Source organism: Artibeus jamaicensis, unplaced genomic scaffold, assembly GCF_021234435.1.
Source record: "Artibeus jamaicensis isolate MK-2021 breed Jamaican fruit bat unplaced genomic scaffold, CSHL_Jam_final contig_233, whole genome shotgun sequence".
NCBI lineage: Eukaryota > Metazoa > Chordata > Mammalia > Chiroptera > Phyllostomidae > Artibeus > Artibeus jamaicensis.
The window spans coordinates 26,844,628-26,865,532 of NW_026521486.1; the positions used below are offsets into that span (position 1 = coordinate 26,844,628).

The following is a 20,905-nucleotide window of genomic DNA, read 5'->3' on the forward strand; positions in this document are numbered from 1 at the left end:
CTGGGCTAGGTGTCTGAGGGGCAGCCCCACCAGCTCTGGGTGCAGCCTAGACTTGCTGGATCATCTGAATTGTCAGAAGAAGCGGGTACTATGAATTTTTCTATGCCATTCCAAGATTTTTACCTGCAGGCCAGATACAGCCCTTGGTCTCCCAGGCTTCTGGTATAAAAGCCAAAGGAAGATTGAGAACTATTGCATCTTTCAATTTAATATTCATAAAACCTGTGATCTATTATAATATTGGTTAAAATTTACCTCTTAGGGACATTTGAAACTGTGAATGAAATAACATCTAAATCCTGGATTCTGAAACAAACGATCCCTGATTGGCACATTTTCTGCCGTGCTACCGATGTCTTGTCAAATACCTAGCCAGTTGCACCAGCCCTAGATAGAATTCTTCATAAGTGAGGTGCGCCTTACCTTCAGGCTAACTTGGTTTGTCTCATTGATCTCCAGAGGGTGGATGTTTTCAGGAGGAATGTGGGACCAATTTTTCTGACGAAGTGCATTTTCTTTTTTATATTTTCTGTGAAAGGAATAGAACCAGTCCATAGGTTCTTATTAGTATTCATGCCATTCAGCTTCTGAACACTGGGAGAAATTTAGAACCTTGATTGGCTTAGGTAGATATGTGGTGAGTGAGTCTAGTCCAGTTATAACTCTGTGTTCTCCAAAGTCTAGTCCAGTTATAACTCTATGTTCTCCAATGCGGCAAGTGCTGGCCATTAGTGAACTTGTAAGGATTTCTGATGGCCTTTTATATTCTTTTCTTTCCCTTTCTGTTTCACTTGCTCAGATCCTTCACTAATACAGTCCTTTGCTATAATAAAGAACCTGTACTGATTACATGAAGAGTCGGGGGTGGGGAAAGGAGAGAAAAAATTTTTAAACTGATAACCTTAAAAGAAAAAAACATTAATTTTTAAACCACCAGAAAACATATCAGATTTATAAATAAACCAGTTCCTCTTATGCCTCTGTGCCTTTTAAAACATATGTATCAAGAAAATACAAAAGCACAGAGAAATTGTAACGACATGCACCTGAACATTCAAAATGTTGAAGTTTTGTAATTATTTTCTCCAGAGAGCATGGCTAAAATGGAATTCTGGGGTTGTAGGAGATACTTGCTCTCAAGTTTACAGATACCTCCAACTTGCTTCCCTAAGTAAACTCCCACCAGGAGGATTCGCCTTCCTCCGTATTCCAACAGCATTTGGTATTGTCAGATGTTTTGGGACCATAATAATGCATGTGAAATGTTGTTTAATTGTTGCTTTGCACCTTATTTTCTTGACCACTTAAGAGATTATCTTTTCAAATATTTTCTAGCTATTTTATAGATTGTATCAAGTGATAGAATTATTTATTCATAATTTTGTCTACTACTCACTTATGTGAGTTCCTTGTATAGTGTGCATAACAAACCCATTGTCCTGTTACATGTTGCAAACACCTTCCAGTTTGTGAATTCTAACATTGTTTTATAAAATGTTTTGATTTTATTATGTCCATGGTTATATTTTTTCCTTTATGACTTTTCTTTTTTTATCTTGACTGAGAAATACTTTCCTAGCCTGAGATCATAAAGTCATTTTCTATTAATTTCTTCTCAATTTTGAAATTTGAGTTTCACATTTAGGTCCTTATCTACTTAAAACTTCATATGGAATTAACTCCATCTTTGTGTGTGATTTCAGGTAGCATTTAATTTTTTTCACATTGAAAGCGTACTGCCCAACATCGTTTCCCAAGTAACTTGTAATGTCACCTCTAAAATAATCCAAATTCTCATCCTTGCTTGTGTGTGATTCTAGAATTTATATTCTTCTCCATGGACCTATTTGTATGTCCATGAGTTTGCCGTTGCTTGTGGTCATTTGACAAATTCCTACTCACCTTCTCAAGGTCATCGATGATGCCTTTTTAATGTCCCTTAGCAGAAATAATTATTCTCTTCCTATGCTTCCATCTAACTTTGAGTAACCCTCTGTTAAATACATATAAAATAGGACATTATTGACCAATAAGGATGACCCTCAGACCCAGAGGAGAGTAGGGTAACCATTAAGGCCTTGAAGACTCCCAGGCTTTCCTTTCTGTAACTCGACAAACTCTTGGGACCTAACAGTGCCAACTGTCATTCATACTGAATTGCCATAAATTGTTTGCTGCTTTTCTTCTATAGGCTGTTGTAATGGAAAACTACAGGAGCAACATCTGTCTTCTAGATCTTTGCATGGACTATTGGTTATTAGGATGCCCTATCTCTCCCTCCCATGCTTAGAGAAAATAGAAAATGCCCATTTTCCCCTACCACTGTCTCTTACCTTGTGAGTTACCTTTGTCTTAAGCTAACAACCATTTGGACTTGGTTTCTAGGTTACATCTTTGACCCTACTATTGACTGGCTTTACTATCTCCAAATTTGGATTTCTGCTCACCCTCAACTAAGTGGTCACCCCACACTGTAGATCATCTCCTATATTTTCAAGCAACACAGAATTACAGGAGCCCTCAGACTAAAGAGAATAACCTACTTCATTTCCTGAAGAAAACTCCCCCTGACCTGCAACAGGCTGGACTCTCATTATGAGAAAGTACATTGACACAGACCAATATGTGTGATGTATAGAGAAAACTGTTGTCTTGTTTGGTTAGGAAATGGAGGTGATCCTGATAATGCATTAGGATAGAAAGTTCTGTGTATTTAACATACATAGATCAGGATGGCATGTCTATTCATTCATTAGTTTATATATTCAACACATACTTTTAAGTATAAACTGTCTCCGGAACTGTGCTAGGCACTTCGTATGTCCAAGTTGAATGGAGCAATTATGGAATTGCTGGTCAGAAGACCTGAATTGGGCCCTAGACACGGCCCTGGGATGCAATTCCAGAATAGTCATATGGGTTTCTGGGCCTCTCTTACTCCTTGCAAACAGAAAATTTGGAGTAGACGATTTCTAAAGCCTCTTCCAGTCTGAACATCAATAAAGAGACTTTGAAACTTTTCACAATACACCAGTAAAGCAGCAAAAGTAACTAGTTCTACTTATAAAATGCCTATTATTGGGTAGTCACTATCCGTACTTCATTTCAACCCCTTAAACAGTTCAGATGATGAAGCTAAATAATACACTTAAGTTGCTAAGTAATATGCTTAAGACCACACAACTGGTAAGTCACAGAACTGGGACTTGAATTCAGGTTTCTTTTACTCCATAGACTCTAGTATGTCCAATCAATAATATTCTGCCCTTGATATCATCTGTGATCCAGAATACCCTCACGATCTCACATCTGTTTAGAGATCTCTTTGTTAACATACATTATCACCAATAGGCATTGGACCTCTGCCTCCCTCCCTGAAAGAGGAGCACAGCAGGAGAGAGGGGGTGGTAGGTACCTCAGCACCAGGAGAGCAATCAACAGGATCAGGACCACAGTTCCAGTGAGAGTGAAGATTGCAATCATCAGGATATGAGGTCCTATCACAGAAAAGACAGTGAAAACTGCATTAGTAAGGATCGTTGAAATGAGAATGCAAGCATTCTAAATATTCCAGTTGTATAATGTAATTTGGGAAGGGGAAATGGAGAGAGCCTTTTAAAAACTATCTTTTCTTCATCTCTTCATTGATAATATAGGTCCTGGGGAGTTGGTCTCTGAAGGAAACTATCTGGAAGTGCCCAGTGGAAGTGGTTTTCAATTTCAGCTATCCTTAAGGTTTATATCTCTCATTTCTTTCTTATGAGAATCACCGAATGGTATAAGTCATAAAATAGCTTCCAGCACATAATAATTTTGGTGGTGGAAGTCTGGTATTCTTGAAACCTATATACCTAAGAATAATTCAAAGAGAAAGACAGAAACAAGTTTTTTTTTTTTTAAATACAGAGCGCAAATCAGAACAAAAATGTAAACCAGTGCTGGAATATTAAATTAGTGTTGCCTGCTGGTCCTTTCCAAGCTCTACTAGGTCACTGAGGGAAGTCTATGAAGAAGGTAAGCGATTTTATTTATTAGGACACGAGTGTGTGGGGGGAGTTCTATAGATGGGGTGATGTGAGAGACTCACAGAGAGTAAGTTGCATCTAGAAAAATGTGGATCCTACCCAAAGAAATATTAAAGCAGAACCTGTGTATGCAGAGGAGTAAGCTAGGTCGAGAAGGACAATGACAATATTAAACTGTAGGAAACTCATGGTTCCTGTTGGCCACCATAGGTCTGTATCAGACAAAGAAGCTACTGGATTGAAAAAGAAAGAAATAGAATGGATTCTAAGCAATAGACAAGCGTGTGTAAGCAGCTGGAAGATAATAGCAATGTGATGAAGGAGACATGTTTATTCTCACAGAAAAAATAAAAGAGACCCAATCAGAAATTCTAGGAGAAAATGTTCAAGGAAGACATAGTCTAAAAATGAAACAAGGTAAAATTTGACCAGATTTTTTGAGAATTTAAAATTTTTTTAAAGTGTATTTTTTTTCTGGTATGTGTGTCACAAAGGGGAGACACTGGAGCTGCACAGAAAGAAATGACGTCACAGCATGCTCTTTACTTCATTTAAATATAATGATGAAAGTGTTTTCAACTTATGGAATATCAACTTATGGGCAAATGACAGAGAGTTTCATATGGTTACCAAATAAATAACAGTCCTGAAAAGTTACAGAGAAACACAGGAGAATTTGGGAGCTGGGAAAGAGATAGAAGAAAAAATAGTAACACTAACATCTTCATCTTACAAAGTTGGGAAGCAAGAAGTTTTTTATTTTATTTTATTTATATATTTTAAATATATTTTATTGATTATGCCATTACAGTTGTCCTATTCCCCCTTTCATTCCCCTCCACCCTGCACATCCCTCCCCCACTATTTCCCCCCTTTAGTTTATGTCCATGTGTCACAAGTTCTTTAGATTCTATATCTCCCCTACTATTCTTGCCCTCCCCCCATCTATTTTCTACCTACCGCCTATGCTACTTTTTCTCTGTACCTTCTCCCGCCTTCTCCTCCTCCCACTCCCCTGTTGCTAACCCTCCATGTGATCTCCATTTCTATGGTTCTGCTCCTGATCTAGCTGTCCTCTTAGATTGCTTTTGTTTTAGGTGGGGTTGTTAATAACTGTGAGTTTGCTGTCCTTTCACTGTTCATCTTTTTTATCTTCTTTTTCTTAGATAAGTCTCTTTAACATTTCATATAATAAGGTCTTGGTGATGATGAACTCCTTGAATTTGACCTTATCTGAGAAGTATTTTATCTGCCCTTCCATTCTAAATGAAAGCTTTGCTGGATAGATCAATCTTGGATGTAGGTCTTTGGATTTCATGACTTGGAATACTTCTTTACAGCCCTTCTTGCCTGTAAGACCCCGTCCCCACATGCAGCATCACAACCCAGCGACCTGGGTTGCCCTGCCCTGGTGAACACCTAAGGCTCTGCCCCTCATACATAACAGGTGCGAACAGACAAAAACATGGCTCAAGAACAGCTCAGAGCCCCAGAGCCAATAATTCTAAGTGACCAAGAGATAGCCAAACTTTCAGATGCACAGTTCAAAACACTGGTGATCAGGATGCTCACAGAATTGGTTGATTTTAGTCACACATTAGAGGAACAAATGAAGGCTAAACTAATTGAAATGGAGAGAAATGCACAGGAAAGCAATAGTGATGAAAAGGAAGCAGGGACTCATATCAAGACAGTGGACCAGAAGGAAGAAAAAAATGACCAAACAGAAAAGAATGAAGACACAAGAATTCAAAAAAATAAGGAGAGGTCTAGGAATCTCCGGGACATCTTTAAACATTCCAGCATCCAAATTATAGGGGTACCAGAAGGGGAAGAGGAACAGCCACAAGTAACAAATAATAAAGGAGAACTTCCCCAATCTGGCAAAAGCAATAGACTTCCGGGAAATCCAGGAAGCTCAGAGAGTCCCAAAGAAGTTGGACCCAAGGAGGAACACACCAAGGCACATCATCCTTACATTAGCCAAGATTAAAATGAAGGAGAGAATCCTAGAAGCAGCAAGAGATAAGGGGATAGTCACCTACAAAGGAATTCCCATCAGACTGTCAGCTGATTTCTCAAAAGAGACCTTACAGGCAAGAAGTTTAATATATAATTGATTGAACACTACTAGAAGCTCATGTATATTAATTAAAATTACAAAGATACTTAATAAATGAATTAACAAAAAGACACCTAAATTGAGAAGAGATTAGAGAAAAGCAGTATTAGTGAAGATGAATTAAGTCTTCATTTAACAATACAAGAAATGAATAGATAATAACTAAAGCTGATGAATCAAGAAATATATATATATGGTATTTAGAAATACGTATGCAAAGAACAAGAAGCATAAGTGACTGAGAGACCAGGGGTGTGAAGAGGCAGGACCAGGAACACTCACTTTCCATCATGAGTATTTTGACTGTTGGATTTTATCATCATGTGCATGATTTTTTTTCTTCACTAAAAATAAAACTAATGAAGGTGCCTCTGGAGAGATGAGAGATGCCAAGACCTCATTATTATAATAGCACCTCAGTGCCTTCACAGTATTCTCTCTCCTGACATCATAATATAGACCTGAGGGCATGGTCTATGTCCTTGTTCATCTGGTTACCAGGGACTGGCCACCCAGCACAAGACCTAGTCCTGGTTATGTGTCAATTAAAAGATGGTTGAAGAAATAACTGAATAAAAACTGGGCCCTACCCATCTGTCTGTCTGAGAGGAGGCAAGGAAAAAGTGCCCAATGTAAAAAAATGTAAATGAGTGCATATTTTAAAAAAACTCTTGTGCTATATATTCATCCCACATATCACACATATTTTTAAGCTGTTTTTGTCTCATCACATTATGTACTTCCAATGAACTAACCTTTTTTTTTTTTTTAGTAGGCAGAGGGTTTAGCTTGGGGTTAATACCGCAGAACCTTTCTCTAAGGGGCAAACTTGAAGGATTTATGCTTTGGTAACACATGACTTTGCCTTTGCTTGTTATCTTGTTTTCTGCTAAGGGGAAACTTTTAGCAGTGAAAAATGTGAGCTCTGGATTTCTATTCTCATCAGGGCAGAAAACAATAGGTTGGAGTTGCATTATGGGCACATCTGACTTTGGTGAATTCTATTTATTACTATAAGTTACTATTTCTATCACCATCACCATTGCCACAACCTTCATCCTCATACCTACAGCCAGAAAGCAAAAATGAGTATGAGATGTACTCCTGACACTATCCTAATATCATATGTCAAGTGTAACTGAAAAGCAAAACATTATTTTAGAAAATACCATTGTACGCTACTACAGATTAAGATTTGGTTCTTTTAAAATAAATTCTATGCTTATGTTTATTTTATTTTTAAAAAGTGAGTATTAGAAATATAATTTCAACAGGGCAGGTGAGTCTACTATCAGACTACTAGAATTACACACCCCCTAGTTGGAATGAATATATGGAACTCCCATCTGTAGGGTCCTCAGCCCACCTGAATTCCACTTCTCACAGTGCAAGCATCTCGTTGTACTAAATACAATTATAATATTTAAATATACTAAATACTAATTACAACAGTATTTTAAATTTTATTTAAAAACTGTTTGACAACTGGCAAATGAAATGTATTTTTACTCCATTTTAAAATTTGTTTAAAAAAAATATGTCCTGGCTGGTGTGGCTCAGTGGGTTGAGCATGGCCTGTGAACTGAAAGGTTACTAGTTCGACTCCCGGTCGGGGCATATGCCTGGGTTGTGGGCCAGGACCCCAGCTGGGGGCGTGTGAGAGGTAATTGATCAATGTTTCTCTCCATCTTCCGCCCTCTCTAAAAATAAATAAATAAAATAGAAATAAAATTTGTTTAAAAAATAAAATTTTCAATTATGGTTGACATAGAATATTATATTAGTTTCAGGTGTACAATATAGTGATTAGACATTTGCATAACTTAGAAAGTGATCAGCTGGATAAGTCTAGTACCCACCAGATACCACACATAGTTATTACAATATTGTCTACATTCCCTAGGCTGTACTTTACATCCCCATGACTATTTTTTTAATTGGCAATTTTTAATTTTCAATTCAACATATGTTTTAGTATTGCTTGTTAGGTAAGTTCACAGGATCATATCAGTTCTACAGTTAAGCTTCTGCTGGCTTTCTGGTGGCTGCTGGGGTTATCACATTTTGTTTAACTGGATCATAATGAATGAAGATTGAGTTTATAACCCCAAGGTTATATGACATAATAGTTAGAGGGAACCTTGTGATTTGTTAAATCTCCTGGTTTAACAGGGGAAAGTATTTATACTTAGAGAAGTAAATTGACTTAAATTAACACTGTACAGATTATGCTGACTAAAAACGTATTTATAGTTATCTCCCTCCCTCCCTCCCTCCCTCCCTCCCTCCCTCCCTCCCTCCCTTCCTTCCTTCTTTCCTTCCTTCCCTCTCTCCTTCCTTTCTTCCCAAGGCATTGTGTTGGGACAAAAAAGATATGAATAAAGAATTAACCCTACACATATAGTGTATGGTATAAAAAGATGTATAAACAAGTAAATGTAATTATAAGCATTATGTAGAAGTCTTGTAAGACAAGTTCAAGATCAACACTCTCCTGACATGTTGACAAAAAGCTTAGGAAAGGTGAAATTCAAGTTAAATATTAACGATGAGTGGTTGTTCTCCAGTTGTATGAGGTAGTGATAAATTTTAATCAGAAGGAGAAACATCAATAAGGGCACAAGGGCATGAAGTTGCAGGGCCCTTTCTTTAAGGAAGTAGGAGGAAGTTGAGAGAGTGAGGGAGGGAGATGAGGTAAAACAAAAAGTAAGGCTGGAAATGTAGGAACATCATGGAAATTTGTGTAATAATAAGTCATTGGGACTTCATTCTGTCGGTAGAGGGGAGCTGCCAGTGAGGTGGTGGCAACCGGGCAGTAATACGACTGGATTCACGCTGTCATCCTGGGATGTGCTCGTTGGTTGGATAGAAGGTAGGCAGAAGGTGGGCCGGAAGCTGGAAGCCGGAAGCTGTAGATGTTATTATAACCCAGAAGGCAGATGATGAAGGCTTGGACGAGAATAAAAACCTCATTTGTGTTGCCCATCGTGGTGTCCCAGGTACTTAGAACGCTGCCTGGTGTTAAGTGAATCTTTGCTGAATGAATAACAACCCAGTGATGCTGCAATGTCCAGATGAAGCATTGCTACCGAGTTGGCAGTTACTGGATATGAATGTCTTATCTACATACTATTTGAAAGATTGAGTTACTTTACTTATAACTGAAAACTAAAAACTAAACTTTAATTTAAACTTTAGTTTTATTTAAAACTAAAACTATAACTTATTTAAAACTAAATGTAGTAACAGTGAAGTAACAAAAAACTCTGGGAAACCAAATTTTCTAGTTAACTCAGGATAAAGTGAAGTTGCCCAGGATGCTACAATGTCCCTGCCCTGTAGAATCTAGATATTTAATGTGATCTCTTTTAGGGAAATGAGAGCTCTCTTAGAAATTACTTTTTGAATTCAGCACTTTACAAAGCGCAGAATTATTGTTCAATAACCAAAACATCTAAAACCTTTTAAAGAAGTATATTAAAAATCCATACTTAACATTGTCACTGAAAAGTTATAATTAAGGAGAGAGAAAAAGTAATTTTAATTCAGAAAGTTACAAAAGGAAGAAGTAGAAAGTTGCTGAAGCCTGGGAAGAGAAAGAGATTTTTTCAGAAGTCAAGTTTGGTTTAAAACCTAAGAAGCTTGAATTTGGTTCTAGACATCATCATCATCATCATCATCATCATCCACCTTGCTAAAGAAGTCAACTTTAAAAATCAATAACAATAAATCTAAAGTCAGCTCTTGTTTAAAAGAATGGGGTCCCTACTTCCCACCTTCCTCTGCCTTAGTCAACTGCTTATGCCTATTGAATAAAAACAAAGGGATCATTTTAAACCAGATTTGACTTATGGAGCTTAGGGAACTAGAAACATACTTGTTATAACTTTAACACAAGAAAACTCATCAAAACAACTGTTCAGAGCAACTTTTCAGAGTTTCTGGTGGGATAAAAATATTTCTAGTTAAAATTTTTAATACTTGTTTATTTTTAATTTTTTTATTCTCACCTGGGGACATTTTTCCATTACTTTTAGAGAGAGAGGAAGGAAGAGTGGAAGAGAGAGAGAGAAATATCGATGTGAGAGAGAAGCATCGACTGCCTGCCTCCTGCACGTGCCTGAACCGAGGATCAAACCTGCAACCAGGCCAATCAGTGCTCTGACTGGTAATCAAACCTTTCAACACATTTGCTCATTTCATGATGGGTGATTTATGAGCACACCGGCCCACACCAAGCTGAGTATTCAGCAGTTTTTAACCAAAAATAGCATGAACCCCATGCCCCATCCTCCCTATTCACCTGATCTCTCCTAGAGAGACTTTTTTTTTGTTTCCCTGGATGGAAAATATCCTCAAACGGACATGTTTTGCTGATGTAGAAAAGGTGAAACAAAAAATGGCAGAGGCACTAAGAGGCATCGAAATCGAGGAGTTCAAAACCTGCTTTGAGCAGTGAGAAACGTCTCAATAGGTGCATTGCATCAGATGGAGAGTACTCTGAAGGTGACTGAAGTTTAAACATGGAAGAATAAATACACAATTTTTAAAGTAAATTCATTTCATTTTGGGGGGTACACCCTCATATATCATAATTGTTAGTCATTTTATTAATGGTGTTTGTAGTTTTTTTTCTTTTTTTGCATCTTTAGGCATAAATATTTGTCTGAATGTAAACTATTCCCCCCTAAAACTAGATTAGGAACATGGAGTCACTTAATATTCATTGTGATAAGCCTTGGCCAGCTCCATCAAGGACAGACTGTCCTGGCCCTGCCTAGACATGGCCGGTGTTAACAGTGGCACTGAAGCCTGCATGGGAGCAGGTGGGGTATGTGAAGGCTTTCCCTAACAGATCAGGCCTCATCTTGAGTAGGTAGGTAACGGTCATTATAACCTGAGTGTGTGTCCTATGAGGTGATGGGAGAGACTTCACAGGTCCTGCTCACTGACCACCCCTCCACCTGAAAGATGTACTTTCTGAGTTTACTGCAGTACAACATAAAAGGAGTAAGATATATTTCATATTTCCAGTTGTCAAACCTATTTTTCTACAGGATGATTTGTGTCAGAGGGTGAGTAGAACGCATATTCAAGGTAGCTGTGCTAAGTTAGAATAGAGATATTTTCAGTGTTTGATCATAACTGTAATATAATCATTCTTTGTGCAGAGAAGGAGTGTCCACATTTGTAAACCTGGCAAATATAATTCAGACAATAAACAAAACAAAAAACACAGACCAAATGCATACAGCGTAAAATTTACCCTCCTTATCAGAAAAACAATTTTAGGATATCTTACCCTGCCCCGGAACATCTTTAGGTAGTTTATTGTTCTTCCAAATGAATGTGGGGCTGGTAACTTCTGGTTGAGTTACATTTTTGTGGGTGTCGAAGGATAAAAGAACCTTATACTATGTCAGGGCATAAAAAAGAAGGATGAACAGAAAGAAAAGATTTTAGAACAAGTTCTGATAAAATTGACCATCCTGTCCAACAACATTCGAATTTTATAGTAACAGTTTTTAGTGAAACAAGACAATGTTAACCAGCCACAGGGGAGCTTGGTATGACCCATTTATTGCTTCCAAGCATGAATGTGGATTTAAGCTCCATGTAGGTCAGTTAGTTTTCTGCTTTTGTTTTTCATGACCATACACCACGTCAGCTCAATACAAGTTCTTTGGCTCTTTAGAGAACTGGTTCAAGTTTTTCATTTTACAAATGTTAAAATAGAGGCTAAGAGACATGCAAAGATGCTCATTGTCACTAATCATGAGAGAAATGTGAATTTAAACCACAGTGAGTTATCACCTCACACCTGTCAGATTAGCTATCATCAATAAATTCACAAACAAGTGTTGGCGAGGATGTGGAGAAAGGAGAACTTTTGTGTCCTGTTGGTGGCAAAACAGACTGATGTGGCCACTGTGGAAAGCAGTATGGAGATAATTCAAAAAACTAAAAATGGAAATGCCCTATGACTCAATGATTACACTTACGGGTATATATTAGAAGGAACACAAAACACTAATTCAGAAGAATATGTGCACCCTTACATTCATTTGCAATACCCAAGATATAGAAGCAACCCAAATGCCCATCAAGAGATGAGTAGATAAAGAAGCTTGTATGTATATGTAATGAAATACCAATTGGTTATAAAAGAATGAAATCTTACCATTTGCAAAAGCATGGATGGACCTAGAGGGTATTATCCTAAGTGAAGTAAATCAGTCAGAGAAAGATAAATACTTTGTTATTTCACTTATATGTGGAATCTAATGAACAAAATGAACAAACAAACAAGATAGAAACAGACTCTAGACACAGAGAATAGACTGATGGTTGTTCTAGGGGAGGGTTGGGAGGCAGACCAGGCGAAAAAGGTGAAGGGATTACGAAGTACAAATTGGTAGTCACAAAATACAGGGATGTAAAGCACAGCCTGGGGAATACAGTCAATAATATTGTCATAACTATGTGTGGTGCCTGGTGGGTATTTGAAATATCAGGGGTATCACTTTGCAAAGTATGATTGTCTAACCACTATGCTATACATCTGAAACTGATACAAAATAACATCGACTACAAACTGCAATTGAAAATAAAACTTAAAATGAAAAAAAGAGCCCTGGCTGGTGTAGCTCAGTGGATTGAGCGTGGGCCTGCGAACCAGACAATCGCGGTTCGATTCCCAGTCAGGGCACATACTGGGGTTGCAGGCCAGTTCCCTGCAGGCCAGTTCCCAGCAGGGGACGCATGAAAGGCAACCATACGTTGATGTTTCTCTCCCTCTCTCCTTCCCTTCCTCTCTAAAGATAAATAAATAAAATCTTTAAAAAAAATGAAAAAAAGAGTAAAAACAAAATAGATGCTAAGAGAAATTAAGTGGCTAGCTCCAAGTCACTTGAGAGGTGAAGTGCCAGTGTTCCCCACAATGTTCAGTTACTAGACAAAGTGGTGTCTTGACAAAATACACAACAGCTAAAACCCATTTTCCATGTTGATGCATGTCAAGGGCTCTGAAATAATTCTACATTTCTTAAGTTCTGTCAAGAACAAAATTTTCAAATCTATCCTTTTCCTCTAATGTGCTTTCTTATACATGATACTAGGTTTTTAGGATGAAAGGCTTTTTTTTTTTTTCAAGTAATCTCACAGTGGGAATATTACTGTATCCTGAAATGACTGCTACACATATTGAATCAGTTTTTAAAAGAAATCTACAAAGAGCATCTTTCTTTTTCTCTTTAAAAGTACTTTATATATTTATTTTAGAGAGAGGGAAGGGAGGGAGAAAGAGAGAGAAACATTAGTCAGTTGCCTCTCCCATGTCCCCAGATGGGGACTAAGTCCACAACCCATGTGCTCTGACCAGGAATCAAACCAGTGACCCTTCAGTTCACAGGCCAGCACTCAATCCACTGAGCCACACCAGCCAGGGCTAATAGCCATCTTTCTAAATTCACAGCCATCCCCTTAAAACATTGTGGACAAAAGTTTTACAGCCTCAAAAATAGACTCAACTTTAGAGTAGAATCTATAATTGCATGTATTGAGGACAGGATATATCCTATATATTAAAATGGTACATTGAATCTCTACTGGGATCTACTCTGGATACAGAATAATCTATAGCCCTATGTTTTGAAAATTAATCCCTAGTTTCTCCATATACATGTATTGTAAAGCACAATTGGTAGCATGAGATTACTGAAAAATTCAACTAGGTATGCCTTTAGAGAGAATAAGTGCACAGAACAACATCTTTTATTTTGAAGAACAGGCATGAGGCTGACATTGGATCTGACCACAAGTATCAGCCTCTCATCCCAGGTGCAAATAACTTAGAGGGGATTTTAATTGTCTTTGTTGTTACTACTAGTAACTGAAGTATGGAGGGGATCTTTTTAAAAAGTATTCCTATTGAATGAATGCTAACTATAGCATTATATTAAAGGTCCAATATAGTAACTGAAAACTTTGAATTATATTTCTGAAATAATGTTCCCAAATTTCTGGCCTAACTTTCTTTTCTCTAGCTTTCTACATTTTCTATTATCGATACCTTTACAAAGCTGAAGATATATGTATCTCCATGAAAATGTCATAATGCTCACACTGGAAAATTACATAAGCATGAATAACTTTTTCTGTTAGAGTCTTAGTTCTATAAGGGCCCAACCTCTTAAATACAAAAACTTTCTACTGACCATTTGGTTGGCTACAACTGTGGCCTTCAAAGTTTGAGATGGGCCCTACTTTGGGTGACACGAAGACATGTCTTTTGTTTTTAAATTAAATGCTTATCAGCCATCAACCATGTGCCATATGAGAAGCTAAGCATCAGAGACATATAGAGGTAAGACCTTCTCCCTCTCTGTGAAGAACCTACTAAATTGGAGAGAAGAAAAGACACATAGAATGTGAATAAAAGAATAGCATTATAGGGCTGTTTATGTGTGTCAGAAGGATTACACAACGATTTTCATGGAAGTTCAGATGGAGAGAACAGAAGATGTTTTACTGAAATTTTTAGTTATGGAAATGAATGAACAATTCTTACAAGAGAACTGTCATCCTCTCATTGGTATTCTATCAATAGTTTGGTCTTTATGTCAATGTATTCTGGGTGGTAATTTTTTTCATGCAATAGAGTAGATATTCTGAATAAAGAGTTCTGTGGGTCAAAATGCTTAAGCAATAATGCCCCAAGTGGAGTATAATTATGAATCTGACATAAACTAACTTCCAGAGGTTATGGCTACATAACTTCTCTAATTCCTCCACTATTACTCGCCTCCCAAGTTATCCCTCCTCAGCCAATCACTTCAACCCAAGTTCTTGGTGAGAAGTCAGACATACTTGTTTGGTATCCACAGAGGTATACAGAAGCACCATCTGATTATCGATATCCCCAAAGTCGTCCAAAGTCACGTTGTTACCCGTTACCCCTAGAGCAAAGTCAGAAAGAGTTAGAGGCCTTTGTTAATTTACTGACTAAAAGATCAGTTAGATACTGACAGAGGGTATAAAATAGATTCAAATTGCTCTTTGTTACTGAAAAAAATGATCTAAATGATCTAATCTAAGGGTATCCGGATTGGTTCTTGGCCCCGAGATCTCTGAAGAGTATTTTTATGAGAGATGTTTTTTAGTTAGAAGAAAAAATCTTTTACATTACATTTGGGCTGGGGGTGGGGTGGGGTGGGGTTGCTAAATGTGATAGATTCTTCCTGCTTATTAGTGAAAATTTTTGCTTAGAGTATTTACCAAACTAGTATCATAGTGTGTAGGTTACTGAGTAATCTAACTTAGGATGTTCACTATCCCTTCACTATCACTTACTGGTTGAAGACATTGAGGAAATTAAGTTCTCTGTGTCTCAGTTTCTCATCTATGAAATAATTGCAGTACAACAAATGTATGAAATGGCTGTTTAGGTAAAAAATATGATCAAATACCATAATTTCATGTAGTTCAACAAACAGTTAATATTTATTTTGCATCTGTTACACCAGACTCTGTGATAAGTGTTTTCTAAAGCATAAACTGGGGTCTAGTTATTGATAATAGAACCTCCAAAGTCTACACAATGATGTTTGCCTCCAATTAAGTTCAAAAATATTTATCTATTGATTCATCTATCGCCAAAGCCCCTCTTTGTTTCCCAGAGTCCATCCACAAAGTCGTATTTCTTCCACTTTCTGTAGAAAGTGTTAGTTAAGTATTGTTGTTTAGTCTTAGATGACCAGTACCTTTAAAAGTGATGTTCCTGAAAGCGTGAGCAAAATCGAGGGTGGTAACATCTTCTTTATTTTCAAGAAATATATTTAGCACGTGTCCAAAGAGCAAGACTCCATTCACATAGGCACGAGAAAAGTCATTCATTTCCTGAATGAAGGGGGAAAATTGTAAAATGAGCTTTAAAAAAGAGATTCTGATCTTGAGTGGGGAGCAAAATGTTCTTGGGGTCAGCAAGGTAATTACAAAGGTAATTAAATATTAGGGGAGTTGTAGAAATGGTATTGCAGGAGAATTTTGGAGAATTTTACTTGGGGTGGGATTCTTTAGTATGCCTGTGTCACAATTCTCTCTTCTCTTGGGATCAGTGAACTGAGAACACTGCCTTTCAGGTGGTAACTAAAAATACTTGTGCTTCCTTTCCATGAAGACAAAATATTTCATTTCAACTGGGAAGGACAACATACAGCATTTGCTTAATTCTTGTAATATTTTATCTAAAAATGCTTGTAGTTTCACATTTTTAATAAAGAGTAAGGGAAAACAGCCATAAAAATATCCCCCTGCCTTTGATCATCCTGAATGGGGCAGGAGGAGTTTTATTGGATAATACCATTGAACTTGTTTTGAAGACAGTTCTCACTAGGTGTTGCTTCAGGCCACAAATGTCTGCCCAGGGTAACATAAAAGACAGGGTCAAAACTCCCCTGTAACAGTTGCATGCTGGACTTCACAGAGTTCAGCTATGGATTAAAGTTCCATGGCCCGCTGAGACCAAGTGAACTATGTCAGCTTGGGTATTTTGGACTGCCCACCTGTGGAGAATCACACTTTTGCCAGAGCCTAGAACCTGTACAAGTGATACCTGAATAGTACACCCTGAAGTATGCTACAAAATATTCAATAGAAAAAGAAAAAAATAAAACACCTCTCATTAGTTGCAGTGTCTTTTGCTGAAATTATTTCACGAGAGTAAAAAAACCCAGTTAAGACCCAGCCCCACCCAAAAGGAGATGCAGCCCCTAACTTTGGCAAGGTTGTAAAACAGAGGGCTTAGAACTGTTAGTGTAGGAAAAACTGTGATACTTCCAAAGATACCCAACTCTCCTGGTAGAGCTCTTTGGGCCTGGCCTTTGCTCGCCCTTCCCCAAACTGTTGAGGGTCCTCAGAACTGCACCTTCCCTCCTCTTCCCACTCCAAACCTGCTCTCATTGTCTCAGAGGGTAGATTACATCTGATAAATTTGAACACACTAAGGTGCAGTGACTGACCAAGCCTGCCGTGGTGTTAGAGTCAGGGGCCCTGCATCAGAATAAGGTGACTATGATTTGATGTCCAATTAGAGTGTCTTTTGAGGGGGATCAATGCTAAACCAGATGGAATGCTGGGATAAGAAGACTAAACCAGGACTCTCCTGGACAAATGTGGACAATGGTTAACCTCTAATCACAATAGAGGATGATGGCTTAATTTAGGAATACAGGAGTATGCACAGTAGGTTTACAGTTGTGAGTATGCAAAACAGAGTTCATATTTGTCTTATTATTTATTAATGATGGCATTTTCGATGTGAACAACTGTAAACCTACTTATGCCCACCCCTGCATATATCTCTAAAGGCAGAATTTTGATATCAGTACCAGCAGAAAGCTGTTTTAAGATGCAGGAAAACTTCATTTATTTGACATATTAAATTTCTATCTCCCCTAAGTTAGCAAGCCTTCTTCTGTCTCCCTACACTGTCATTTCCATTCCGATGTTCCAGAAATGCACACTCTTGTGCTGGTCTAAAGCCGAGCACACACTTTAACAGCTCATCTTAGAATTTGAGTCTCAAACAGTGGAACAATATCTTAACCTTGACAAAGAAAACAACAATATATTTTTATGCAACTTACCAGTAAGTGATTCTGGGTAAAAGAAATATTTGAGTTGGGATTATCAGGACCCAGTGTCAAAACAAGAACATGTTTCATATAGTCAGGGGCTGTGACATTGTCCTGGAAGTAGTTCTTACTGCAATAAAAGCACAAGTTTTTCATGAAAATTAGGTTCCTCCAAATATAAAGATGGACCTTCACAGTTCACACGAACTCTGAGATCAGCTTTGAAATTGTTTAAAGCATTTTACTTTTTTCTAGTAACCTGAAAATCTTTCTACGTTCTCCAGATAAACTGATTTTCTTCTACCCCTGCTAATTTGAACAAGAGAACTTAGGCAGCTGTGCTTAACAGACACAAAGGGAAAGGAAGATCAGAAGATACTACTTTCCTAGGCTCTGGACATGGGAGCTAGTGCTCACTTTCAGGCCTCCATGACCCTTGATTTATACCTGGGAACATTCTTTTCCTTAAATGCTCATAATAATTGTGAGATGCTAAGATATGATGGAAATTTTATGAATTAAAGTTACTTTTCAGATGGTGAAACATAAGAATGGAAGGACTAAACATTTTCTCCAACACTGTAAACTTGCTGACATTTGCTTATTGGTCCTGTATCCTCAACTCCAGGATAATACCTGGCACATCGTGGGCTCCCATGTAATTCTGAGATTGCGCTACAAATGGTATTTAAGCTTCCTAGTCATTTGAATGTTTTAGTAGACCAAGAATCTAACATGTTTGAACTGCTATAACTTGGTTACCCATCATTTAATATTCAAACAGCAGGTGAACACATCTCTTAACTGAGGACTACATTGAATATTTGGCTTGTATTATGATATCTAAAAGTAGCCCTATAAAATGGGCATTTTTTATTCTCATTTTACAAATGAGCTGACTTAGTTTCAAAACACTAAATAATACCCAAGAGTCTAATGAACCAGAAGTGTCCACATTAGAATTTGAACTCAAGTTATGTCTAGTTTCAACTGAATCTCATAATTTTCCCAAAACCTAGTCAGGTGTTTTTCAGGAATAGTGACAAAGGACTGCCAACACTTAGGCAGTTGATTAAGGATTTGCTAAAAGCAAAATTACCTCAATTTGACTTCACTGAGGACTCATTCCAGAGGGCAAAGCAGTTATTGCAAGCAGTTATCAGTGTGAGTATAGGAACGAAATGTTGATAACTTACCCTCCTTTCTACCTATAGTCTGCAGCTAAAATGTTAAGTTGGTCAGTCAAATTATCTACATGAACAATTGTGTTCAAATAGGTTTGCATTTCCTATACTTAATTTCTCTTCACACTCTTAAAAGTATGTTTAGTGTGGGTGAAATGACTAGGCAAATACGGGAAAGAATAATAGCTTCTGGTCTGAATACAGACAGGTAATGATTAATGATCCAGCCAGATAAGTGAAGTCATATGATCTAGGTGATGGGGCAAAGAGCACAGAGCCACACCAGTGAACCCCTCTTTCAGCTTAATCTGACTCAGTCATTGCCTTGGCACAATTAGTTTGTGGTATCCAACATTAAAAAATGAGTGGTAAAATGAGGGATGTGATAAAAGGTGATTTCTGTTTTCTAGAATTTTCTCTCTTCAGCTCCAGAGAAATGCAAAGGAAAAGATCACCATCCAGTGACTATGCCACAATATGTAAAGACTAACTGTAAATCAAACTCATTTAACTGGAATTTTTTTTTTATATCAAAGGTGACTGAAGGAAAGATAATCTAGGATCAAAGGCCATTAGCAACTGAAGGCACAGATATGGCACACATTCTCAAAAATAATGTTTTTGGGTTATAAGTTGATTTATCACCGCCTAGGAAAAGACTTTTAAATCAGGCTGCTCGCGAGGATGAATAGACAGGTGACTTTAATGGACTTTCATAAAACTTTGGTATTTAGACATAATAGTGATGTCAAAGGCATATATCTCTACTAAGGCCATGATGAATTAAATAAGAATGAGGATGTAATAAAAAGGGAGTGAAACACAGGCTAAAATATTATCATCACATTGAACCCTATATGAGGCTATGCTAAGCAAAAGAAAAGAGAATCTGTCTTTTGGAAATCCTTAGAGTATTTTCTTTCTGAAGGAAAAAGTTCTTTCAAATATTATACCTACTTGAATAGATCCACCAGGATAATGACAGTGTCTTCAGCCATTTCCTGGCCATCCTGAAGGGTGTTGATGGTGTCTGGTGTACCGCACACAATAATCACTGAAGGAGAGAGAGCAAGACAAGGAGAGAAATATACGATGGTCTGCGCACAACAGAGAGGGAACCAGGTGCCTGAATTTGAAGCCAGTATTGTCTGTGCCTCATTGTTTTAAGATTAACCCCAATCCCTCAAATTACTACCTCTCCCTTTCTTAAATTTGCATAGTGTCAGAGTAGAGTTAAATGGAACCTTAAAAAAAATGGTCTTGTCCATTCCCTTAATTTGAGTGATTTAAGGAAACTGAAGCCTGAATACCACGGGGTTAAAGAACTAGTAGATGACAAAGACAGCCCTATAATTCCAGGTTTATGAATCTGGTTCAGTGCCTATTTCATTGCACTAGGCTGCAGTCATTAATTATAAAAACTATTTTCATTGATAACTGTTGTCATCTCACCTTTTGTAAAGTGGTTGGAAAAGACATAGTATAAGTTAATGTATTTAGGAAGCTTTCCTGAGCAACGTTTCTTGTGGGCTTTGTAGCTTCTTAACTCAGAACTCAGTCTTAGTGACATCAGTGACGGAGCACAGTCTGACCCTCCGGCTGCAGCTGGACTTCCCATTGCTGGTTTCGGGAGTCAGAGGAGCTGCAGGGCGCGTCAGCAGATCTTTTAAATGTTGTGTGGCCCAGTTGAACTGTAAACCCTTTAGGGATATGGAACATTTAATACTTGTTTTTTTCTCGTATCTTGGCCCATGTTTTACAAATGGCAGGCTCTTCAGTTGGGAAATGCTTAATAACGACAGTAGATCATGATTTGCATATACCAGGCAATCCTGCCCAGCAAGTGTTCTCCCATAGAAAATCACCACAGTTGATTCCTTTACTCTTGGTATGTCCTTATTTGTAGAGAGAATTATGTGGAAAGTGGAGCAAATCACCCAG

General features: G+C 37.7%; 1 protein-coding gene and 1 long non-coding RNA gene across 2 annotated transcripts in view; one reads left to right on the plus strand and one right to left on the minus strand.

Annotated features, from left to right (window-relative positions):
- The window catches only part of LOC119042842 (uncharacterized), a 32,650-nt gene extending 21,908 nt beyond the window's left edge, over window positions 1–10,742 (plus strand). The window contains exon 3 of the long non-coding RNA XR_005081295.2: window positions 10,185–10,742. This is a non-coding gene — a long non-coding RNA (uncharacterized LOC119042842). The remainder of the gene's footprint in view (window positions 1–10,184) is intronic.
- Window positions 1–20,905, minus strand: part of GUCY2C (guanylate cyclase 2C) — a 63,444-nt gene that overhangs the window by 28,555 nt on the left and 13,984 nt on the right. Inside the window, exons 6-12 of the mRNA XM_037136648.2 lie at window positions 19,922–20,018; window positions 17,793–17,910; window positions 15,909–16,044; window positions 15,016–15,104; window positions 11,450–11,561; window positions 3,416–3,497; window positions 424–529 (exon numbers count right to left, since the gene is read on the minus strand). Of these exons, the coding sequence (XP_036992543.2) occupies window positions 424–529; window positions 3,416–3,497; window positions 11,450–11,561; window positions 15,016–15,104; window positions 15,909–16,044; window positions 17,793–17,910; window positions 19,922–20,018 (740 nt within the window). The remainder of the gene's footprint in view (window positions 1–423; window positions 530–3,415; window positions 3,498–11,449; window positions 11,562–15,015; window positions 15,105–15,908; window positions 16,045–17,792; window positions 17,911–19,921; window positions 20,019–20,905) is intronic.